Below are 26123 nucleotides of genomic sequence, written 5' to 3'. Positions count from 1 at the left end.
TAGCAAGAACGTCCTTCCTCAAGTTAGGAGACCAAAACTGTACACAATACTCCAGGTGTGGCCTCACCAAGACCCTGTACAACTGTAGTAACACCTCCCTGCCCCTGTACTCAAATCCCCTCGCTATGATGGCCAACATGCCATTTGCTTTCTTAACCGCCTGCTGTACCTGCATGCCAACCTTCAATGACTGATGTACCATGATACCCATGTCTCGTTTCACCTCCCCTTTTCCTAATCTGTCACCATTCAGATAATAGTCTGTCTCTCTGTTTTTACCACCAAAGTGGATAACCTCACATTTATCCACATTATACTTCATCTGCCATGCATTTGCCCACTCACCTAACCTATCCAAGTCACTCTGCAGCCTCATAGCATCCTCCTCGCAGCTCACACTGCCACCCAACTTAGTGTCATCCACAAATTTGGAGATACTACATTTAATTATAAGAACATAAGAATTAGGAACAAGAGTAGGCCATCTAGCCCCCCGAGCCTGCTCCGCCATTCAATATGATCATGGCTGATCTGGCCGTGGACTCAGCTCCACTTATCCGCCCTCTCCCCGTAACCCTTAATTCCCTCGTCTAATCATTAATGTACAATGTAAACAGCTGGGACCCCAGAACAGAACCCTGCGGTACCCCACTAGTCACTGCCTGCCACTCTGAAAAGCACCCATTTACTCCGACTCTTTGCTTCCTGTCTGCCAACCAGTTTTCAATCCACATCAGCACACTACCCTCAATCCCATGTGCGTTAACTTTGCACATTAATCTCTTGTGTGGGACCTTGTCGAAAGCCTTCTGAAAGTCCAAATACATCACATCAACTGGTTCTCCCTTGTCCACTCTACTGAAAACATCCTCAAAAAATTCCAGAAGATTTGATAGGCATAATTTCCCTTTCACAAATCCATGCTGACTTGGACCTATCATGTCACCTCTTTCCAAATGCGCTGCTATGACATCCTTAATAATTGATTCCATCATTTTACCCTCTACCGATGTTAGGCTGACCGGTCTATAATGCCCTGTTTTCTCTCTCCCTCCTTTTTTAAAAAGTGGGGTTACATTGGATCAGTTCCTATGGAGTGGAGGATAGCCAGAGTCTATCGAATGTTGGAAAATGACTGTCAATGCATCCGCTATTTCCAAGCCCACCTCCTTAAGTACTCTGGGATGCAGTCCATCAGGCCCTAGAGATTTATCGGCCTTCAATCCCATCAATTTCCCCAACATAATTTCCCGACTAATAAGGATTTCCCTCAGCTCCTCCTTCCTACTAGACTTTCTGACCCCTTTTATATCCGGAAGGTTGTTTGTGTCCTCCTTACTGAATACCGAACCAAAGTACTTGTTCAATTGGTCTGCCATTTCTTTGTTTCCAGTTATGACTTCCCTTGATTCTGACTGCAGGGGACCTACGTTTGTCTTTACCAACCTTTTTCTCTTTACATATCTATAGAAGCTTTTGCAGTCCGTCTTAATGTTCCCTGCAAGCTTCCTCTCGTACTCTATTTTCCCTGCCCTAATCAAGCTCTTTGTCCTCCTCTGCTGAGTTCTAAATTTCTCCCAGTCCCCGGGTTCACTGCTATTTCTGGCCAATTTGTATGCCACTTCCTTAGCTTTAATACTATCCCTGATTTCCCTTTATAGCCACGGTTGAGCCACCTTCCCTTTTTTATTTTTACGCCAGACAGGGATGTACAATTGTTGTAGTTCATCCATGCGGTCTCTAAATGTCTGCCATTGCCCATCCACAGTCAACCCCTTAAGTATCATTCGCCAATCTATCCTAGCCAATTCACGCCTCATACCTTCAAAGTTACCCTTCTTTAAATTCTGGACCATGGTCTCTGAATTAACTGTTTCATTCTCCATCCTCATGTAGAATTCCACCATATTATGGTCACTCTTCCCCAAGGGGCCTCGCACAACGAGATTGCTAATTAATCCTCTCTCATTACACAACACCCAGTCTAAGATGGCCTCCCTCCTAGTTGGTTCCTCGACATATTGGTCTAGAAAACCATCCCTTATGCACTCCAGGAAATCCTCCTCCACTGTATTGCTTCCAGTTTGGTTAGCCCAGTCTATATGCAGATTAAAGTCACCCATGATAACTGCTGCACCTTTATTGCATGCACCCCTAATTTCCTGTTTGATGCCCTCCCCAACATCACTACTACTGTTTGGAGGTCTGTACACAACTCCCACTAACGTTTTTTGCCCTTTGGTGTTCTGCAGTTCTACCCATATAGATTCCACATCATCCAAGCTAATGTCCTTCCGAACTATTGCATTAATCTCCTCTTTAACCAGCAATGCTACCCCACCTCCTTTTCCTTTTATTCTATCCTTCCTGAATGTTAAATACCCTTGGATGTTGAGTTCCCAGCCCTGATCATCCTGGAGCCACGTCTCTATAATCCCAATCACATCATATCTGTTAACATCTATTTGCACAGTTAATTCATCCACCTTATTATGGATACTCCTTGCATTAAGACACAAAGCCTTCAGGCTTGTTTTTTTAACACCCTTTGTCCTTTTAGAATTATGATGTAGTGTGGCCCTTTTTGTTTCTTGCCTTTATTTACTCAGCCTTCCACTATTGCTTTTTACCTTTCTGACTCCATATTACTTCGCCCTGTCTCGCTGTATAGGTTCCCACCCCCCTGCCATATTAGTTTAAACACTCCCGAACTGCATTTTAAAATATTACCCCTAGGACATCAGTTCCAGTCCTGCCCAAGTGCAGACCGTCCCTTTTGTACAGGTCCCACTTCCCCCAGAACTGGTTCCAATGTCCCAGGAATTTGAATCCCTCCCTCTTGCACCACTGCTCAAGCCACGTATTTAATCTAACTATCCTGCTCCCTCTACTCTGATTAGCACATGGCACTGGTAGCAATCCAGAGATTACTACCTTTGAGGTCCTACTTTTTAATTTAACTCCTAGCTCCCTAAATTCAGCTTGTAGGACCTCTTCCCGCTTCTTACCTATATCGTTGGTACCTACATGTACCACGACAACTGGCTGTTCACCCTCCCTCTCCAGAATGCTCTGCAGCCGCTCCGAGACATCCTTGACCCTTGCACCAGGGAGGCAACATGCCATCCTGGAGTCTCGGTTGCGGCCGCAGAAACTCCTACCTATCCCCCTTACAATAGAGTCCCCTATCACTATAGCTCTCCCACTCTTTTTCCCGCCCTTCTGTGCAGCAAAGCCACCCATGGTGCCATGAACTTGGCTGCTGGTGCTTTCCCCTGGTAAGTCATCTCCCCCAACAGTATCCAAAACGGTATATCTGTTTTGGAGGGAGATGACCGCAGGGGACTCCTGCACTACCTTCCTGCTCTTGCCTTGTCTCTTGGTCACCCATTCACTATTTGTCCTAACCCTTACTTGCGGTGTGACCAACTCACTAAATGAGCTATTCACAACATTCTCAGCATCGCGCATGCTCCAGAGTGAGTCCATCCGCAGCTCCAGTGTTCTCATGCGGTCTGTCAGGAACTGCAGCTGGACACACTTCCCGCACACATGAATCCTATATTGTTAAATTATTAAGCGTTTTTTAATAGAATTTTACAATTGTTGTGCAGTGTTTTCTAATAATGCAAGGCAAGGTAAAACATGAATACAATTGTTGGAAAACAATAGCCAGGCCAGGCAAGGATGAAACGTAATGCAACTGCAACCGTTGTCTTTCCGTAACTGTCACCAAGGTAAGTTCAAGCAAAGTGTTCATTTATGAGCTGCTGACTCAAGAGTTTTGCAGCTGTGTAACTCCCAAGGGGCTTTTCCAGTCTTGCAGGGGGGGGGGGGGGGGGGGGGGGAGAACGTGGAGCCATGGTCATTGTCAGGCTGATTTGTCCTCCCAGAGGTCCTCGTCATCTTCCTCCTCCTCGTCATGCTCTTCCGCCTCCACTCTCTCCTGAGGTGGGCCGGTAGTCCCATCTGGCAATTGTCCCATTTGGCAATCTGGCAACATGCAGCACACCATAATAAATTCAACAACCTGGTCAGGGTGGTATTGTAGGTTGCCTCCTGAGTGGTCCAGGCATCTGAAGCGCTGCTTCAGAACTCCAATTGTCTTTTCGACGATATTGCGTGTAGCTATATGACTTTCATTGTAGCACGTCTCTGCCTGAGGATTACGCAGGGGGGTCATGAACCAGCTGGCAAGGCCATATCCTTTATCCCCCAGCACCAACCGTGACCTTGTGGCTGACTCTTAAACAGGTTAGAGACAGTACTCTCACGCAAGATGTGCGCATCATGGATGCTGCCTGGAAAATTAGCATTTACTGCCATGATTATTTGGTTGTGGTCGACAACAAGCTGCACAGGGAATGGAATCCCTTTCGGTTCCGAAACACCTCCCCCTCCTGTAAAGGCGCTCTCAGGGCAATGTGCATACAGTCTATTGCTCCCTGCACCTTGGGGAAGTTTGATATTCGCGAGAAACCCAAAGCCCTCCCAGTCTGTACACCACTGGTCACAGGGAAGCTTATACAGTCCAGCCTGTGAGCGTAAAGGGCTCAAGGAACAAGGTGGAGGTTACACCACCTTCTGGAAAGGGAAACCAGAGGAAGAACGGCGCCTGCACAGAGTTGGTTTCGCCCTCAAAAACGAGCTGGTCGACCGACTCAGAGACTACCCCTGCGGGGTTAACGAACGTCTCATGACTCTCCGACTCACCCTATCCCTTATCCCAGAATCAATGCGCCACAGTCATCAGTACGTACGCCCCAACACTCGATGCGACAGATGAGACCAAAAGGGCTTTTACTCCAACCTCAAAAAATCCCTGTCCCATGTCCCTGCGGACGACAAACTGATCCTCCTCGGTGACTTCAATGCTAGGGTTGGCAAGGACACAGCCCTCTGGGGAGGCGTGATTGGCAGAGAGGGGGTAGGGAAACCCAACTCCAACGGTACCCTACTCCTGACAAAATGTCTAGAACATGAACTTGTCATCACCATCGCCTTGTTCCGCCAGAGGGACAAATACAAGGCATCATGGCAACATCCTCGCTCCAAACACTGGCATCTGCTCGACTACATCATCGTCCGAGCCAATGATCACAAGGATGTGCACATCACCCGCACCATGACAGGAGCGGACGACTGCTGGACGTACCACCGTCTAATCCTATCCATCATTGACATCAACATAGCCCCAAAGCGAGGGGGCAGAAGCAGTACCGCAAAAAAGTCAATAACGGGGCACTTAAGGACCCAGCTAAGAGAGTCCTATACAGTCAGCGCCTCACAGCTAACCTGGCGTGCCTTGATGACCAAGACGCAGAATGCCCACAGCGCTCCAGGCCTCCGTAACCAGTGCCTGCAAAGAGACGCCCGGTCACTCAACCAGGAAACACCAGGACTAGTTTGATGAGAATGATCAGGAGATCCAAGAGCTAATAGATCGCAAGTGCAGGACATTTCTGAGCCTTAAACAACAACCCAACTCGGGAGCAGCAAGGCAGCATTACAGATGGCTTACTGCTGAGGTCCAACAAAAAACCCGGGACCTAAAGAACAGGTGGTGGATGGAGAAAGCACAGGAGGCTACAGCAGTTGGCCGACAGCCATAATGTGCTAGGATTCTTCATTGCAGTCAAGGCCACCTACGATCCAAAAACCCAAGGCCCTACTCCATTGCTGGCCAAGAACGGGGAAACACTCATCAAGGTCACCGAGGCAGTCAGGGCCTGCTGGAAGGAGCACTTCGAAGATTTCCTCAATCGAGACTCTGCTTTTGACTCGAGTGCTCGATTCCATCCCGCAGCATGCTACCCGCCACCCCCTCAGTAAAACACCAGCACTGCATTAGGCATACAACAAGGCTACGGGAGCGGATGGAATCCCCATTGAGGCACAGAAGTATGGCGAAGAGGCACTGTTGGTGCGAATACATGACCTCATCTCTCTCATCTGGAGGGAGGAGAGCATGCTGGGAGATCTCCGAGATTTCATGATCATGACTATCTTTAAAAAAAGGGGAACAAGTCCGACTCGGGCAACTACAGAGGAATCTCCCTATCATCAGCCACTGGGAAAGTCGTCGCTAGAGTCCCCCTCAACTGTCTTCTCCCTGTGGCTGAGGACCTCCTCCCGGAGTCACAGTTCGGATTTCATCCCCTATGGGGCACAACGGACATGATTTTTGCAGCGCGACAGCTGCAGGTAACAGCGCCAGCCCTTATACATGGCCTTCTTCGACCTTACAAATGCCTTTGACACTGTCAACCGCGAGGATCTATGGAGCGTCCACCTCAGTTTCGGATGCTCCCATAAATTCGTCTCCATCCTCCACCTGCTCCACGACAACGTGCAGTCCGTGATCCTTCCCAACGGATCCATTACAAACCCAATCCAAGCCTGGACCAGGGTCAAACAGGGCTGCGTCATCGCCCTAACCCTCTTCTCAATCTTCCTCAACAAGCTCCCCACTGGAGTGGAACTAACCTGTTCAACCTTCGTCATCTCCAGGCCAGGTCCAAGACCACCCCAACCTCTGTCGTCGAGCTACAGTACGTGGACGTTGCTTGCGTCTGCGCACAGAGGCTGAACTCGAAGTCATAGTCAACGTATTTACTGAGACGTACGAAAGCATGGGCCTTACGCTTAACATTCATAAGACAAAGGTCCTCCACCAGCCTGTCCTTCCCGCACAGTACCGCCCTCCAGTCACCAAGATCCATGGCGCGGCCCTGGACAACATGGACCATTTCCAATACTCCGGGAGCCTCTTATCAAGAAGAACAGACATTGACGATGAGATTCAACACCACCTCTCGTGTGCCAGTGCAGCCTTCAGCCGCCTGAGGAAGAGTGTGTTTGAAGACCAGGCCCTCAAAACCTTCACCAAGCTCATGGTCTACAGGGCTATAGTAATACCCGCCCTCCTGTATGGCTCAGAGACATGGACCATGTACATAGACACCTCAAGACGCTGGAGAAATACAAACGATGTCACGGCAAGATCCTACAAACCTCCTGGGAGGACAAACGCACCAATGTTAGCGTCCTCGACCAGGCCAACATCCCCAGCATTGAAGCACTTACCACACTTGATCAGCTCCGCTGGGTAGACCACATTGTTCAAATGCCAGACATGAGACTCCCAAAGCAAGTGCTCTACTCGGAACTCCTTCACGGCAAATGAGCCAAAGGTGGGCAGAGGAAACGTTACAAGGACACCCTCAAAGCCTCCCTGATAAAGTGCAACATCCCCACTGACATCTGTGAGTCCCTGGCCAAAGACCTCCCTAAGTGGAGGAAGTGCATCCGGGAGGGCGCTGAGCACCTCGAGTCTCATCACCAAGAGCATGCAGAAATCAAGTGCAGGCAGCGGAAAGAGCGTGCGACAAACCTGTCCCACCCACCCTTTCCCTCAACGACTATTTGTCCCACCTGTGACAGGGACTGAGATTCTCGTATTGGACTGTTCAGCCACCTAAGGACTCATTTTTTTTAAAGAGTGGAAGCAAGTCTTCCCTCGATTCCGAGGGACTGCCTATGATGCTGAGTCACCTGTCGAATAGAGCAGTGTGGCGTGCTGAGAGATACCGCAAATGTCTCCAGTTGAGGCCTGAAAGGAGCCCGATTTGTAGAAGGAAAGTGCCGCAGTAATCTTTACCTCAACGGCCAGTGCGGTCCTGATGGTGCTGGTGGGCTGCAGATCTCCCTTGATGAGCTGGCATATCTCAGCGATTACCTCCTTTCAGAATGCAGCCTCCTAAGGCACGTGTTATCGGACAAGTTCAGGTATGATTGCTTTTCCCTGTAAGTGCATCGGGTGTAAGGATTCCTCCTCCGCAGCAGTCTGCCATCTCTTTGATTGGGCATATAACGTTCTTCAATATACCTTCTCCCATCTTCAGTCTGCAGCATGTGATTAGTGACCAATACTGTTAGAGAAATTACAGACCTCATCACTATAAATGCCCTAAATTTGCCCTCAACACATAGAAATGTGATTAGATGATTGCCAAGAATCAATAAGGCCCATAAAATCACTCCCAAATTAATTGTTGAAGCAGCCTCTCTCAGTTCAAAATGGCGTCCGTAGTGTTGAGTACTGCCAGTCGGGAGTAGCTTTTCTCCAGCGATCTTCTCGGCGAGCGATCAGCCTGGCGATGTGGCAAAAATTGCAGTGGGTGATCATCTCGGCGATAGCAGATTCATGTGCCGAAAGTTGGGCCGGCGATTAGTGACCGATGTTTCGGCCCAACTTTCCATTTTTAAGCTAAAATGAGCGATAGCCTGCCTATTTGGGCGATAGCTCGGCGATCATCAGTGGAAAGTCTAGCCCTAAGTCACTTTCAAACTTAATATAAAATTCTATCACATTACGGTCAATCTTCTCTAAGGGCCCCTTTACTACAAGGTTATTAATTAACCCTTTCTTATTGCACAATACTAGATCTAAAATAGTCTGTTTCCTAGTTGGTTCCTCAACATAATGATGTAGAAAACGATCTTGTATACATTCCATTAACTCGTCCTCCAGACTATTTGGTTTGCCCAGTCTCTATATAGATTAAAGTCCCCCATGATTATACTGTATTATCCTTGTTACATGCACCTCTAATTTCCTGATTTGTACTCTGACCTACATTACAACTAGGGGGCCTATAAAAAACTCCCACCAATGTTTTCTGCCCCCCTTGCTGTTTCTTAGCTCCACCCAAACTGATCCTACTTCTTGATTTTCCGAGCCAAGATCCTTTCTCTCTGTCTTTAGCCCATCCGTAATCAGGGTTACCCATCCTTCTTTTCCATTTTGCCTATCCCTTCTAAAAGTTAAGTATCCTGGAATATTTAGTTCCCAACCATGGTCACTTTCCAACCATGACTCCGTAGTAGCCATTAGATCAAACTATTAATTAATTAATTTTTTTGCGAATGCCTCGCGCAGATATAGTGTCGTTAGCTTTGACTTTTTTCTATTTTTCCCTGATGTCACCTTAGTCACTGATGACGAACTTTTGTTACATTCTGTCCCTTCCTGACCCACTCTGTTTATTTTTTTTATTTATTTTTTTTTTTTTACACGAAACTCTGCTCTGTTCTAAAGTCTTGACATTTCTCTTGCTACTTTTAAATTTACTCTTTCCCAAATCCTCCCATCCACCCTTCATTAGTTTAAAGCCCTGTTTATTCGATTCTCCAGGTCACTTGTTCCACAGCCTGGTTTAAGTAGAGCCCGTCCCAATGGAACAGCTCCCTCTTTCCCCAGTACTGGTGCAAGTGGCCCTTGAAGCAAAATCCATGCCTCCCCACACCACTGAGCCATGCATTTAACTTTCTAACCTGCTTATCCCTATGCCAATTGCTGCATGGCATCGGTAACAATCCAGAGATCATTACCTTTGAAGTTCTGCTTTTCAATTTGGACCCCAACTCCTCAAGTCTCTCAGCCGAACCTCATTCCTAGTTCTATCTATGTCGTTGGTTCCTACATGGACCACGACAACTGGATCCTCCCCTTCAAGTTCTTCTCCAGCCGCGAGATGTCTTTAATCCTGGCATCGGGCAGGCAATACAACCTTCGTATCTATCTCTCTGACTATACTGTCCCCTAATAGAACTACATTCCCTTTCACTCTCCGCCCCCCCCCCCCACCCCACACCAAATGGCCTCCTACATCATGGTGCCGTGGTCAGCCTGCTCATTCATCCTGCAGGCTTTTCCCTCATCCACATAGGCAGAAAGAACCTCATACTTGTTGGATAAGGACAAATGCCAAGGCTCCTCCAGCACTGCACCTGGGGTCGCCTTACCTGCCTGAGCTGCAGTCACATCTTTTTATCCCTGACCACTAACCAGACCTGTACCACTACCGAACTTAAGGGGTGTGACTGCCTCCTGTATCAAAGTGTCCAGGTAACTCTCCCCCTCCCTGATCCCCCACAATGTCTGCACCTCAGACTCCAGCTCAACAACGCTGAACTGAAGTTTCTCAAGATGCAGACACTTATTGCCAACATGCTTGTCCAGGATCACAATGCTCTCCACAAACTCCCACATGCTGCAGTTGTGGCACACCACCTGCACTGCCATCCCTATATGACCTTGTTCTATTTAATTAAATTTGTATTTAAGTAACTTAGTTTAGTTTAGTTTCTTGACTACTTAATTGATAAGATTAAGTTATGGATAAATGAAATTAAATATCTACCTGTAACACAAAGCATTACAAGTAGTGTAGGCAAAAAGCAACAACTTCTTCCACCTCTTCTCCGAATTCCCACTCTTTCCAACTTCCCAAATAAAACACACTGTTTAAGTTAATTCCGTTTAATGCCGTTCTGTGCATTAAACAGAGTTTATCCCTGAGTGTATCCCTCAACCAACATTAATAAAAACAGATTACCTGGTCATTGCCACATTGCTGTTTGTGGGAGCTTGATGTGCACAAATTGGCTAATGCTTTACCTCACATTAGAATAACGACTACACGTAAAAGTACTTAGTTGGCTGAAAATTGTTTACAGCCATCCTGAGGACATGAAAGGCAATATATAAATGCAAGTCTTTCTTTCTTTCCCTGGTAACAGCTTCTACCTAGAAAGATATCACACTCAGGGTTTGAGCACTAAACTCTATAATGTCCTGTTATTTCCCCGCCACTCTCCCTCAATGCAACAAGAATCAATGCAGATTGAGATATGGGGCAGCTCCAAGGACAAGATGTATTAGAAGGGGTGGGGAGCAGAAGAGATGCAATAGCTCTTACGAGCAATTGGAATTCAGCCTGCTCTCCCAGTGTTCTGGAAGTCCAAAAAATGTGAATGCTTATGATTAAACATTTCTACAGTTAAAGATTTGAACATAGTGTTCCAATATCCAGCTTTTATTTGCCCCTTTCTGTATACAAGTTTTAAAAAAATGAATATTTTCCCCTCTAAAGACCCATCCTGGCAGACCACTTTCCATTAGCTTTGGTGGGGGAAGGGCTGGGTCAAGCCTCCTACACCCAGCCCCGAGGACTCTTATCCCCCACCCCCCATTACCACACTGTGTACTTGACACCTATCATGACTGTTCAACTCCACAACTTATTTTTCCGCAATGAGGGCCAACTACAGATTGAATAGCATTGCATAGGCAAATTCAGCTGACATTTAATACGTACTGGATTCGATGACTCAAAGCTGTAATAAAGTAATGAGAAAAGCAAACACGTTCAGGTAAAACCCTGATGAATTTATTGATCAGACACTTGGTATCCTATCAGCTACAGTGTCAGCTGTGACTCAGTAGGTAGCATGCCTGCCTGAGTCAGAAGACTGTGGGTTCAAATCCCACACCCGAGAGAGGAACACAAAATCTAGGCTGAACCGTCCAGTGCAGTGCTGAGAGAGTGCTGTACTGTCAGAGGTGCTGTCTTTCGGATGAGCTGTTAAACCCAGGCCCCAGCTGTCCTCTCGGGTGGACGTAAAAGATCCCGTGACACTATTTTGAAGAAAAGCAGGGGAGTACGGGCCAATATTTATCCATCAATCAACATCAGTAAAACAGTATCTCAATGCTGTTTGTGGGAGCTGGCTGTGTGCAAATTACCGTGTTTCTCACATTACAACAGCAACTACACTTCAAAAAGTACTTAATTGGCTGCAAAGCCCTTTGGCATGCCCAGAGGTCGTGAAAGGTGTTATATAAATGCAAATCTTTCTTGCAATATGCTCCAAAGCTGTCCATTACATACTATACTGAGGCGCTCAAATAATATGGTGCAATCAAAATAGAAACTGTATTAGTTTAATTTTGATACAGGTTGACCCTCTTATCCGACAGGGATTTTGCCGGATGAGGGGAGGTCAGCATTTCGGGACCAGCTCCGGTGCCTCTGCGACGCTTGGCCTCCTTATGCCTAGTCATGGCTTACCCCACAGGATATACCAGCGTGTGCATCTCCCAGACTCACTCCTAGGACATTCAAAGTAATGAAGAGGTCTTTGCTTTTTGTTTGGTAGAGCGCTGAGGGAAGCAGGGAAGGGAGGAATGGCCGGCGCCAGGTCGCAGTGCGCTAGCCCGACCCCGGCCAGGGCGCGGGAGGGGGTTAAAATCATTAGTATTTCTAAAAGTATTGTATCTAAGCTTGTAATTCTCAGGAGTATATTGTGTGATGGGAAAGCAGGCTTATCGTGGCGAGGCAAGCTGTGGGAACGGCTGATTCACATAACATGGTACGAGACAATGATACAAAAGAAGATTGAAACACTCCAGTTTGTCGATCATTAATAACAAATATAATCAAGGACACAAAGGTCTGGGAACAAGTACTTTATAATTACTTAACCGTAGAAAAATAATGATGTAGCACATAACTAATCAGATAAGAGGCGCACGGAAGTGACATAATGAAATTGTATGTACCAATGAAATTGTTGTAGCTAGGGCGAGGACTTGTGACGTGTTAGGGGAAACAACCAATGGAAAACTTCCGCGCATATGCTTCATGATTTTGTATGTATTTTGAATGTATAAAAATAGCAGCCCCGAAGCTGCTCGGGGAGAACGGCTGGTTGGGGTCACCGAGTTATTGAACTCGTACAGAGCTGTTTCTCCCGTGATCAAGTTCTTAATAATAAACAATTATTTTTTCCGAAACCGACCTGTGTTGAGTATCTTTGTAATACTCCACAACAAGGTCGATGGGACTCAGTGCAATCCATGTGCTGAGCCAGGATCGTGTTAAGAGCAAACCCGCCCAGTGTAAGCGAAACTATGGCAGCTCTGTGGCAGGAGTTTCAGCAGGGCGACAAGGGGGAGGGCAGCCGGTAACCCCGGCGTTGAGGAGAAAGATAACGGCCAAGCTCGGCAAAGCGAAAAACTTGCCGGTGAGTTTAAACATATTTCTTTTTTTTTTAAATTACTTTTAGCAAGCTTTTATTTATAATTTAATTCAAAATATAATTATAAGTAGTTGGATCTCCCCCCAACTTGAATACCCATCGTCAAGTGCCTTCAGAGCCGGACCCTAGGAGGGAGTCTCTGTCTTCAAGAGAGCAGAGAATATTGATTTGTACGAAATTTTTATCATCTGCGCATAGAAACATAGAAAATAGGTGCAGGAGTAGGCCATTCAGCCCTTCGAGCCTGCACCACCATTCAAATGATTATGAGTACCCCATTCTTACTTTCCCTCCATACCCCTTGATACCTTCAGCCGTAAGGGCCACATCTAACTCCCTTTTGAATATATCTAACAAACTGGCCTCAACAACTTTCTGTGGTAGAGGCATGTGCCCCCCCAGCTCCCCCCACCCACCCGCCAGGAATGATGCCGGACAAGGGGTGGCGCTGGATAAGAGTGTCTTGGATAAGAGGGGTTAAACCTGTACAATACAGGAAGCCACCATGCGCGGTTTATAACATTTATTAAAGTTAGAATAATGTACACTGGAGGAGCCACAGTACATTAGATTACTGCAGTGAGACTCTTCCACTTTTCATTTAGCGGTTATTTCCCGATTTTAATTCCAATTTCATACTGCACAAGTCATGCATCAAGTGAAATTAGTTGCTGAATCCTATACTAATGCTGCTCTAAATTGACATCTTGGAGATGGGCAAGAGCTGGCTGGAGATGACATTCCCTTCCTGTAGAGAAATACGTGCCCTCTGTAATCATCTCTCGAGCAACAGACAGCAAAGGAAACCCATGTTCCGCCACACTATACACACCAAGGTTGCTACACTTTGAGAAGTGACCAAGTGCAGACATGTAACCAACTACCTGTTGGGCGAAAAGACCGGGAAATAACCCCTTTAGTTATTGCACAGAATATACAGCACAGAAACAGGCCATTTAACCCAACAGGTCTATGCCAATGTTTGTGCTCCATACAAGCTTCCTCCCACCCTACTTCATCTTACCTGATAAGCATATCCTCTATTCCTTTCTTCCTCATGTATTTATCTAGCATTCCTCTAAATGGATCCATGCTATTCACCTCAACCACTCCCGATGGTAGCAAGATCTACATTCTAACCACTCTCAGGGTTAAGAACTTGCTCTTGAATTCCTTGTTAAGATTTATTAGTGACTATTTTATATTTATCTTATAGTTGTGTTAGCTGTGGCTCAGTGGGTAGCACACTCGCCTCTGAGTCAGAAGGTTGTGGGTTCAAGTCCCACTCCAGGGACTTGAGCACATAAATCTAGGCTGGCACTCCAGTGCAGTGCTGATGGAGTGCTGCACTGTCAGAGGTGCCATCTTTCAGATGAGACATTAAACCGAGGCCCCGTCTGCTCTCTCAGGTGGACGTAAAAGATCCCATGGCACTATTTTGAAGAAAAGCAGCACCCTGGTCAACTTAGCATTGGTATAAGATTCAGCAACTAGCCTCACTTGATGCATGACTTGTGCAGCATGAACTTGGAATTAAAATAGAAGGAAATAACTGCCAAATGAAAAGTGCAAGAGTCTCACTGCAGTAATCTAATGTACTGTGACTCCTCCAGTGAGTTAAAGGGAATATAGCAAAAAAAACAGATTATCTGGTCATTATCACATTGCTGTTTGTGGGAGCTTGCTGTGCACAAATTTGCTGCTGTGTTTCCCACATCACAACAGTGATTACACTCCAAAAGTACTTCATTGGCTGTAAAGTGCTTTGAGACATCCGTCGTGAAAGGCACCATATAAAAGTAAGTCTTTCTTTCTTTCCTCCTAGGTTTGGACTCCCCACAAATGGAAACATCGTCTCTAAGTCTAGCTTATCAAACCCTTTCATAATTTTAAAGATCTCGATTACCCCTCAACCTTCTCTTTTCTAGAGAAAAGAACCCCAGTCTGTTCAGTCTTTCCCGATAATTGCATCCTCTCAGTTCTACTATCACCCTTGTGAATCTTTTTTGCAACTTCTCCAGTGCTTCTAAAACCACTCTCTAAAATGGAGTTAGAAAATCTATCTTTGACCGGACAAAACTAGAAATGCATCTGTTAAATGCCCGATAGAGGGATTGGTTGGTTTGGTGGGATAGCACACGTCTTGTCCTACCTGGAATTCAGCCTGGGTAGAATGAGTCTCAGCGCTCTTAACTGAAATCCTAGTGTACACAAGACTATCACCAAACACTGCCCATAACTGAGCAGTAAGGACGTCACTGCAGAGGGGGACCGGCTGATGTGGAAAATGGAAACGTCACACTGGTGCACAGCAGGGGTTGTACATCTGAGGTTAAGGCTGAGAATATGCCCAGCTTCATTCTGTAGCTGACTCCAGAAAGTGGAGAGTTTTCGGTTTCTCATTTTGATAAGCACAAAAAACCCCACCATAATTGAGTTAAACCTAGCGCAGGATAAGAAGTGGGATACTCACCTCTGCCGTTAGCTGTCTTTGGGCATCTTTGGATGCCTGCAGATGTTGTTTAAGTTCTTCTTTTTCAATGGCACACTAGGAAAATAAAATATAAAGATCCAGGACATGTTTTTAAGAAAAACCTAACCCAAGCAGCAGGCAGGCTTCAACACCAGCCTTGGCTACAAATTTGTTAGGAATTCTGTGCCACTGTTCATGGGCTTTTCACACTTGCCTCTTTGACTTTAAGCTGAAGCTCCACAATTTGACTGAGTAAGTTGGTGATCTCCTCATGGTGGCGAGCAATGTCCTCATTCTTTCTGGAAAGTTCGTCTGCCAGATTGGAAATGTGTATGTTTGTTTCTCCTTCAAAAAAGAGAAACGGGAAGGTAAGGTGAGTTAAAGGGAAAGAAATGGTGAATGCATGAATGTGGCAGATTATACATCATTCGATTTAGCAGGAATTCCACTGGGATACCGTGGATATTTATCCTGGCTTCTCCTGAACTCACGATCTCTACCACCTAGAAGGTAAAAGGGCAGCAAGTGCACGTGATCACCACCACCTGAAACTTCCCCTCCACATTGCACACCATCCTGACTTGGAAATATATCGCCTTTTCTTTATCATCGCTGGGTCAAAATCCGTGAACACCCTCCCTAGCAGCACTATGGGAGTACCTTCACCACTAGGACTGCAGCGGTTCAAGGCGGCAGCCCATCACCACCTTCTCAAGGGCAACTAGAGATGGGCAATAAATGCTGGCCTTATTAGCGAAACTCATATCCCAAGAACGAATTTTATATATTTTTTTAAATGACTGTCGTACAATTTCAAGTTTTCGTGATGGGGAGACTGAATGGCACAACCTTGCATTTCTGCCACCATGGTCCAAACGCAGCCCACAAGTGGATCAATGTTAATTGTCTCCACACAGCTCAGAACAAAACCTTGCTTAAATTGCCACACTGTGGTCACGCATGTCCACACTACCACTACTACTAATTTGGGATTTCTCTCACTTTGGATGCATGGAATTCACAACTAAACACCTGCATCCTGTCAGCTAACTTCCCCTCATGAATTACCACCTTCTCAGAGATTGAAACAGCAAGGAACGTCCAGCATTACAAGTAAATGGATAAAGCTCCATTACACTTCAGTGGATTGCAGCACTGGGACTCAGCAGAAACAGGCTTAAAATTGAAGCTCGCAAAAAATACTGGCATTAATGTGAACTAAAAGGACTGTATTTTCAAAACTTAGCACAAATGCAAAATCAAGACTCATGCTTGTGCACAAAGGCAATCTGCCTATTCTATGTATTTTCCTGTAGTCTCCACTCCTGAAGACACTTCTTGAAACAGTTCGAAGAGCATCAGTACCCCAGTACCTCAACCTCTTGATAAATGTTGGCAAGCTTTTAAAAAATATATTAATTCTTGGGATATGGGCGTTGCAGGCAAGGCCATCATTTATTGCCCATCCCTAGTTTCCCTTAAGGTGGTGATGGGTCGTCTTTTTGAGCTCCAGTCCGTGTGGTGAAGGTATTCCCATAGTGCTGTTAGGTCGGGAGTTCCAGAATTTTGACCCAGTGACGATATATGTCCAAGTCGGTGTGTGACTTGGAGGTGGCTGTGTTCCCATGCACCTGCTGCCCTCGTCCTTCTCGGTGGTGGAAGTAACAGGTTTGGAAGGTGCTATCGAAAAAGCCTTGGCAACTTGCTGCAGTGCATCCTGTAGATAGTACACACTGCAGCCAAGTTGTGTCAGTAGTGGAGGGAGTGGATGTTTAAGCTATTTTAACAATGAAGAGCATCTACTGCCCTAGGTGAGATCAACTAATTCAATACAGAACATGGACTAAACCTGGGGACTTTCTGATCTGCATAGCTAAGTGCTATACTGAATAGTGCTTTATAACAAGGATATGGGGTGAGAGCTCCTGAGGAGAGATGGGGTGAGCTCTTGGAGAGATTAAAGATTCTCAAGCGTTTTATCTGGTTTCAAAGACCAACATCCCCAGATTTATATATCAAAGATCCCTTGCTTGCAGACTTACAATGTGTTGCAGTAAAATGGCAATGGTTCTGTGCACTGAAGACATGACTTTCGGTTGAATGTGATGCTCTGAGTGTCGACCAAAGTCAGCTTTGGTGTCCAATTTAGGGACACAAGCACAAAATCTAGGTTGCCATTCTAGTGCAGTACTGAGGGAGTACTACACTGTTGGAGGTGCCTGTGGGAGCACAAGCCCACATTTCTGAAAAGTTTTGCTTTGGCACGATCTGGAGATATCAAAAGGGTTAAAAGTTGGAAGATTGAAGTTTGGATTAAAACAGAGGATGTTTGGATCGAAACAGGCTGCTGGACAATATGGTGCCATTTAGCCATTGAAATGATTGTGCTGATCATTTATCTGTTGCGTGTACCTTGTTACTATGCAAATAATAATCTGATGACATCGTCTGTATGTTAAACGGTCTGGTTGTGTATAGTAATTCAGGAAGCAGTTAGCCGTGATTTCAGGACAATGCCATACATCGTCTGCATGTTAATTGTCTAAATGTACTATGCAAAGTCCAAAGGCTTTTTTGGTATAAAGATGAGAGTTTGACACACACACATTGGACACTGGAATCTCGGAAGGGGTGTGTGTGTGTGTGTGTGTGTGTATGTGTGTGTGTCACAAGCAGCCATGGAAATTGGAAGAGCTGCCTTTGTGAAATGTCTCAGTAACTTTCATATTGGGTTTGTTTAGTATGAATGTCTGAATAAAAGACCTGGTCCTGCCTTTACTACAACTGAGTGTGTGTGTAATTCGACATTTAAAGCAACGGTGAAAAGAGCAAGAAAGATGTACAACAGTGCCGTCTTTCAGTTGAGATATTAAACTGAGGCCCCATCTGCCCCCTCAGGTGGACGTAAAAGATCCTAAGGCACTATTTCAATAAAGAGCAGGGGAGTACAACAGTGACTACACTTCTAAAGTACTTAATTTGCTGTAAAGCACTTTGGGACGTCCCGAGGTCATGAAAGGTGCTCTATAAATGTAATCCTTTTTTTTTTTATTTGTACTTACTTAACTCCTTCACGCAGTCATTGACCAGCTGCTGTTCCTTCTCTTCATAATTGATAGTTTCGGTCTTCAGGTGACAAGCCTTTGGATTGAAGGGACGTAGAGAGACAATCAGATTAGGTAAGGACACTTACCAATTCCTCCCACACAACACACTGTATTCACTGCTTCTCAGCATCAGGTCCTTTGCTAGCTCCCATTGTACTTGAATATGAGACAGTGCATGCAGGGATATAGTTCAATTATGTGGAACTTACAATCTGGACGTTGGTAAGCCACCAGAGAATGAAACAAATACAAATACTACACTGTAAACAGAGTCTATTTACTTGTGCAAGACTCAGGACAGGGTTTTTAGTGTCCTCTACTTTATCACAATAATGTGCTTTGACACTCGCCCCCCGCCACTACTCCCGCCCGCAAAAACAAACCCCCATCCCAGTACATTGGTGTGGATTTTCATATTTCCCCTCACTAACCATCCTTGGGACCTGAACGAGACAACCAACTTGTGGCAATTTTGCCCTTTAGGCATGCGCCCGCATCAAAAGCAGGTAGGACTGCCCAAGTACATTTCACACCAGAAGTATCATCAGAGAGGGGACCTCAACCCCATCGGATTGAACTGGATTTAAACCCAGGTCAACGCATTAACTCGTGCGTCATTTAGTCCTATCCTGACCCTCAACCTTACCCTTTAAGAGATGTACTGTACAACTGTATACAGCCAAACTTAATGTGACAGACTTGGCATTTGATACTGTGACTCTTCTGGTGTGGTTATATAAGGAGATAACCCTAAATGTTTATGAACAGCATAGGGAATCAAGCAATGGTTTTATAATGTGCTTTAAATTACAGTTCCAAGAACATAGATTAAAAATCATAGGCCCAATATCAAAGTCATTAACCTTGAACAGAACTTAAGCCGTTATCAGGGCTGTTAAAAATTACACTGAGGAACCACAGACTGGCACCAAGTGAAGTCTCCACAAGAGCAGCGAGGTGGATGTCTTGAGAAAAGGTCGGTGAGAAAAGGTGGAAAATTTTACTCAAAATTAATGTGCATTTTTGTCCCAGTTCCACAAAGAAAGTCTCATGAATCCTCTCACTCTCCTCCCCTCTCCATGTTTTCTTTTAAAATTATTTTACTAGGAACAGTGGTCTAACATAACACACTAAATTAAGGCAACTGCAATACTGCTTCACAGCAAAATGTAAAATATTTAAAACACCTTTTCAGTCACGGTGCACAAAACTGACCAATCGGAACTCATCGCTCACACTTCCCACATTGTTTATCCAGGCCACTCTATCTGGTACCCACATTGTCAATCTGGCGCCCGCACTGTCAATCTAGGCCACTCTATCTGGTGCCTGCACCGTCAATCTACTGTTATCTGAAATAGGCAATAGTTTGATTTCACCATTTAAATGGCATTAGATCACAAGATTGAATGAACCCATAACCTCAATACAAGACAAAAGTAAAATACTGCGGATGCTGGAAATCTGAAATAAAAACAGAAAATGCTGGAAATACTCAAGTCAGGCAGCATCTGTGGAGAGAGAAACAAAGTTAATGTTTCAGGTCGATGACCCTTCATCAGAACTTCAATATAAGAAGTGGAATAGCTAGGAGAAGAGAATCCAAATTACTAAGTAAAAATATGTTTGCATTTTCAAGGCTACAACATGTCTTGGGATTCGAATGATTGTGTATCCATTTCAGTTTCACTTACTATTTAAAACTTGTCCAAATCTCATAATCATAACCTTATAGTACACCTCTACAATTGTTTAACCTCTAGTAGGACATATTATTTAGTTTACAGGCAGATAGTGGAATCCAATAATTGAATGAGTCATGGGTATTTTTCAGTGTGGCACCAAACCAGTTGGCACTGCTCAGTTGCTACTGGGATCCAACCAATTCCACAGAACTTCAGGTTGTTAGGTAACCAGATATGCATGTTAATTTTTAGACTATCAAAATTCTTTTTACTGCTGGAAATGTTACACATTAACCAAACATTATGGGCATTACTGCACCATTCATGCTTCAACTTTGAAGAAGAAACAAAACTGTACCTTGTGCAAAAAAAGCAGTGAGCACATTGTGGTTACCTGGTGGCGCAGCATGGACTGAACAGGTGGGATACAAGGTCAAATCGTAACTCTGCTTTGAGTTCCCAGTCTCAATGGTGCTGCCGCGGAGAGATGCTGTACAGAAGCCGAGCATCTCTCCAGAAGGAGGAGGAAGTAACTGCAGGAAGAATCCTCAGGAGGCTAGTCCTACATGCTGGTCAGTGTCCTGCTCAACATCAGCAGGGAGCTTGTGGGCATGTTGCCCACCCTCGTGATCCTAGGTGCAGGGGCTAGCGAGACCAGAATGTAAAATAAAATGCATTCCTCACTGAACAAATTACCCATGCAGTCGGTTAGTCTGCGTAATGTGTTTTAGTTTGATGTAAATTATCCCGTGGCAAGAAGAGAAGGGGAGTCATCCCCTGTGTCCTGGCCAATATTTATCCCTTAACCAACATCACTGAAACAAACAGATGATCTGGTTATTATCTCATTACTGTGCATAATTTTTCTCTACGTTTCCTAGACTACATTTCAAAAAGTACTTCATTGGCTGTAAAGCGCTTTGGGACGTTCCTGAGGTCATGAAAGACACTATAGAAATGCAAATCTTTTTTCTTTCTTTCTATAAATATTTCTAATCAATTGACCCGTGACAGGGTGCCTGCTTGAAATCATTGTATTCTCATGCTTTCTACCACCCGACTCACGAGAAAAAATGTTACAGGTGGGGTAGGGCTTGTCTGATGTTGCAATTCTGTAGCATCCCACCTTGATGGAAAACACAATCCTCAGGCAATTCTGCACAAGGTCCCAGCAGATTGGGAGGTAGCAAATGTAACACCACCATTCAAGAAAGGAGGGAGAGAGAAAAAGAGGAACTACAGGCCAGTTAGTTTGATATCAGTCGTCAGGAAATTGCTGGAATCCATTGTTAAGGTATCAGGGCACTTAGAAAATCATAACATGATTCAGCAGAGTCAACATGGTTTTATGAAAGGGAAATCGTGTTTAACAAATTTATTAGAATTTTCTGAGGATGTAACAAGCAGGGTAGATAAAGGGGGACCAGTGAATGTAGTATATTTGGATTTCCAAAAGGCATTCGATAAGGTGCCATGTAAAAGGTTATTGCACAAGATAAGGCCTCATGGGGTTGGGTGCAATAAATATATTAGCATGGATAAAGGATTGGTTAATGGACAGAAAAGAGAGAGGGAGAAACAGGTCTTTTTCAGTTTGGCAGACTGTAATTAGTGGGGTGCCGCAAGAATCAGTGCTTGGGTCCCAGCTATTTACAATCTACATTAAATGACCTAGATGAAGGGACCGAATGATGTATCCAATTTTGCTGACGATAGAAAGCTAGGTGGGAAAGTAAGTTATGAGGAGAACACAAAGAGTCTGCAAAGGGATACAGCTGCAGCGTCCAAAATCTGGAGTCCCAGAATGTTTCGTGGTAGGGTCATCCGGAATCCGTAAAATGGTCCGGAATCCGGATCGGACGACCCTGCCCGACCTTGGGGCCTCCTCACCGGCGGGGCCGGCCCACCCGACAGCCTTCTCGGCAGGGCCCCGCCTGGCAACATCCTTGGCTGGGCCAGCGCGACGACGACCTCCGCAGCGGGGTCCCGCATCGGGGTGGCCAGGACACTTCAAGAGTGGTAGATGTGACTTGTTTCGGGCGGTGGGAAATTTTGGCCACTTTTAATCTTGTAATAAAGGCCAACATACTATTTGCTTTCTTAATTGCTTGCTGCACCTGCTTGTTAACTTTCAATGATTCATGTACAAGGACACCCAGGTGCCTCTGAACATCAACATTTCCCAATCCCTCACCATTTAAAAAAACTCATTTCTATTTTTCTTACCAAAGTGGACACCTTCACCTTATATTCCATTTGTCATGTTCTTGCCAACTTACTTAGTTTGTCTATATCTCCTTGAAGTCTCTTTACATACTTCTCGCAACTTAACATTCCCATCTAGCTTTGTATTTTCAGCAAACTTGGATATATTACATTTGGTCCCCTCATTCAAATCATTGATTTAGATTGTGAATAGCTGAGACTCGAGCACTGATCCTTGTGGTACCCCACTAGTTACAGCCTGCCAACCCGAAAATGACACGTTTATTCCTTAGAATTTACAGCAGAGGAACAGGCCATTTAAGCCAACTGGTCTGTGCCGGTGTTTACACGCCACATGAGTCCCCTCTTACCCTACTTCATCTATCCTATCAGCAGATCCTTTGAAGACAACCATTTGTGTGTTAAAGTGCTTCACAAGTAAGGCATGGAAATGTACAACTAAGCCAGTGACTTGTCTCAGATTTGTGGTGCACATGTGATTAGTTATTCTAAATGGAGCCCAGCCTACCATTACATACCTCAGAACGGAGAGAGAGATTTTCATCCTCTAGTTCTCGCAGTTTACTCTGCAAAGCATCGAGCTGCATCAGGCTGTGTGACAGATGAAAGGACTCGTTATGACGGAGAGGTGTGGAGCAGCTGGAGTCAGATTCGCTCTCCTCTGAAGCAATGGCCACCATTCGTAGAAGCTCATCTTTTTTGGACAGCTCATGCTGCAGTTGGTTAACCTAATGGAAAGAACATGGACTGAAAGATGGGCGATTAAAAAATATGGAAAACAAGTGAATATGAGCAATGTGCAGGGGAATAGGAAGAAGAGCAGGGGATTTTTCCCCGATGTCCTGGCCAATATTTATTCCTCAACCATCACTACTAAACTGACTCCCTGGTCATTATCACATTGCTGTTTGTAGGACCTTGCTGTGCGCAAATTGGTTGCTTTGTTCCCTAAATTGTAATAGTGACTAATGTCCCAAGGCGCTTCTCACAGGAGCGTTATCAGGCAAAATGTGACACCGAGCCACATAAGGAGATTAGAACAGGTAACCAAAACCTTGGTCAATGAAATAAGTTAAAAAAGTTTCAAGGAGCGTCAGAGAGGAGAGGGGGAGAGGGGGGGGGGGGGGGAAAGAGGAGAAGAGGGAGAGAGAATTTCAGAGCTTAGACAGCTGAAGGTACGGCAGAAAATGGTAGGGCGATGAAAATCAGGGATGTGCACGAGGCCAGAATTAGAGAAGCGCAGAGATCTTCTTGTAGATCAGAGTTGTAGGAGGTCACAGGAATAGGGAGGGACGAGGCCATGGCAGGATCTAAAACCCAGGAATGAGAATGTTAAATTTGGGGCATTACTGGACTGGGAACCAATGTAGGTCAGCAAGTACAAGGGTCATGGTGAACGGGACTTGGTGCTTTAACCATTTTTTAAAAATTCTGTAAACAGAACATGTGAACAGAGTATAGTTTATATGAACAAAACCACCGTTTGGTGGCTGTGAATGATTTATGCTGCCACAACAACCGTTTCACGCATCTCACCATAGGCAATTAGGCTCATACAGCAGTGCCTGGTCTCCAATCGTCTTGGACCCCCTTGCCACTGGACCAAGATCTTGCTCAGCTAAGCCCGTGTGGTAGCCGGTGTGCAACGGCCACCCCACATTAAAAGAACTCACGCACAGGCATCTTCCACCCTTCAAAATGAATTTCGGAATATGGAACATTAGGACCCTCATGGACAACTCCAACAACTATTTCAAGTCATCCTCAACCCCGAGGGACTGCCTATGATGATGATACACGATGTGAATTTAATTCTCTCCTCCCTTCAGCAAACTCCTCCAATCAGTGTTAGTAATGGAAAGAGATGGCTGGGTAATGGTGCAGCTTGTTGGAGCATCTATCAACTGTGAGATGGTGATTCCCCACAGGGCCAACTTTTAATAACATGGCACCCATTGAAAAGACTTTGAGCAGATACCCAGATCAACCTATACAGCAGCTACCACCGTCAGCCAACCTAACAGAGCATGGATTTCAAAAGGCACACATTCAGATTAACTCCATAACATTATGAACTGTATGCATCCATTTGCTTCAGATTATTTTTTGACATGAGATTTTTATTTTTATTTATTCATTCTTGGGATGTGGAGGTCACTGACAAAACCGGCATTTATTACTGGTTTCGATTGAGAGGCTTGCTAGGCCACGTCAGAGGGCATCGATATGCAACTGGAGTCAATTATAGCCTATATCTGAAAAGGAGAGCAGGTTTCCTTCCCTAAAACAAATTACCCAGTTGGGTTTGATTTGATAGTTTAGCATCTTTTTACTTTGAAAGTGTTTACTCACTTGATCATAAGCCTGGGTCAATTGTTCTTCCAAGAGCTCATTTCTCTCAGACAGTACCCGGTTTCGCTGCAGTAACGACTGTCCTATCCGGGCAGCCAATTCCAAATCACGGTCTCTCTGCCGAACATCAAAAAAAATATATAATAATAAGCAATCTGAGTTCTTTGAACAGAGTCAATCGGTACTCCAACGAGTTTAGTAAGTTTATACCTTGAAGCTGCAAGGCATTGTGATTTTATAGTTTTACATGCAATTAATTTCCTCAATAGTACAAATTTACCATCTACACAAACAGATGCATCAGTTCTAGTCCAGACAATTCTGCGCAGATCGTTTTACTATTCCCCTCAGCCCCAGCTCTAAGGATCATAGGCTGACCATACTGTCAGTAGCTCAGTTTATAACATCAAAATGAATTAAATCCTCCAAAAGAAAATTAGGAAATGTGTGTTTGGGGAATCCAGAGTGGAAATGCACATGTTCAAGTGTTCATCTTTGAGCCTTTTGGAAAATACTTCCCATATTTTCAAGTTTATCATCGACTAGCCCGTAACTGGGAACACTTTGGGAGGCACAGGCAACTTGAACATATCTAACTTTGTGGAATAATTTAAGATGATGTCTTTAAAAAGAAAAGGATTTTTTGATGGAGTAAATAGTGAGAAACTGTTTCCACTGGCAGGAGGGTTGGTACCAGAGGACAGATGTAAGACAATTGGCAAAAGAATCAGAGGGCGAGTAGGAGAATTATTTTTACATAACAAGTTACGATGATCTGGATGCACGGCCTGAAAGGGTGGTGGAAGCAGATTCAAAAGTAACTTTCAAAAGGGAACTGGACAAATACTTGAAAGGGAAACATTTGCAGGACATTTGCAAGTGCAGGGGAATGGGAGTAAATGGATAGCTATTTCAAATGGGCTGAATTGCCTCTTTCTGTGCTGTATGATTCTATATTGTGAACATTTCAAATACTAACTGTGCTATAGAAAATGCGATGAAATGTTAAATTTGAGGCAGTTCCACAGCTGTATACATCAAAACTGCAGAATCCCACTGGTCTGCCAGATGTTGTTGCTCCTTTTTGATTTCTAAACCTTTCCATTTTTAAACTGGTTCCAATGGTGGACTCAAGCGACTGCAAATGCAGCTTAACCGAAGCTCACCTCAGCCAACAGGTGCGTGACCATATCAACATCATTGTATGTCCTGGTCATCTGATCCACCCCGTCGGGACCGAGAACTATTGGAGAGAGAAATTTAAAAAAAAAAATCTTTAAATTAGCCTGGGTCAAAATATAGTACAATAAATAAAGCCATCAGATCAGCAGCAGACAGATTTATTTAATTTGTGACTGCTCCAATTAGCAGAATATATAGATTTTATATTAGTAC

The 26123-nt window shown here is 44.8% G+C and overlaps 1 protein-coding gene across 2 annotated transcripts in view; it reads right to left on the bottom strand.

The window, feature by feature from the left end:
• The window catches only part of trak2 (trafficking protein, kinesin binding 2), a 139413-nt gene that overhangs the window by 38452 nt on the left and 74838 nt on the right, over positions 1–26123 (bottom strand). For both annotated transcript variants that reach the window (XM_070876173.1, XM_070876174.1), the window contains 6 exons: positions 25895–25971; positions 24729–24845; positions 22895–23104; positions 18421–18499; positions 15573–15703; positions 15359–15433 (listed from right to left, as the gene is read on the bottom strand). In XM_070876173.1, the coding sequence (XP_070732274.1) occupies positions 15359–15433; positions 15573–15703; positions 18421–18499; positions 22895–23104; positions 24729–24845; positions 25895–25971 (689 nt within the window). The remainder of the gene's footprint in view (positions 1–15358; positions 15434–15572; positions 15704–18420; positions 18500–22894; positions 23105–24728; positions 24846–25894; positions 25972–26123) is intronic.

Source organism: Pristiophorus japonicus, chromosome 3 (genome assembly GCF_044704955.1).
Source record: "Pristiophorus japonicus isolate sPriJap1 chromosome 3, sPriJap1.hap1, whole genome shotgun sequence".
NCBI classification, from domain to species: Eukaryota; Metazoa; Chordata; class Chondrichthyes; family Pristiophoridae; genus Pristiophorus; species Pristiophorus japonicus.
The sequence above is the reverse complement of the archived record's forward strand: the minus strand, read 5'-3'. Positions and strand labels throughout refer to the sequence as shown.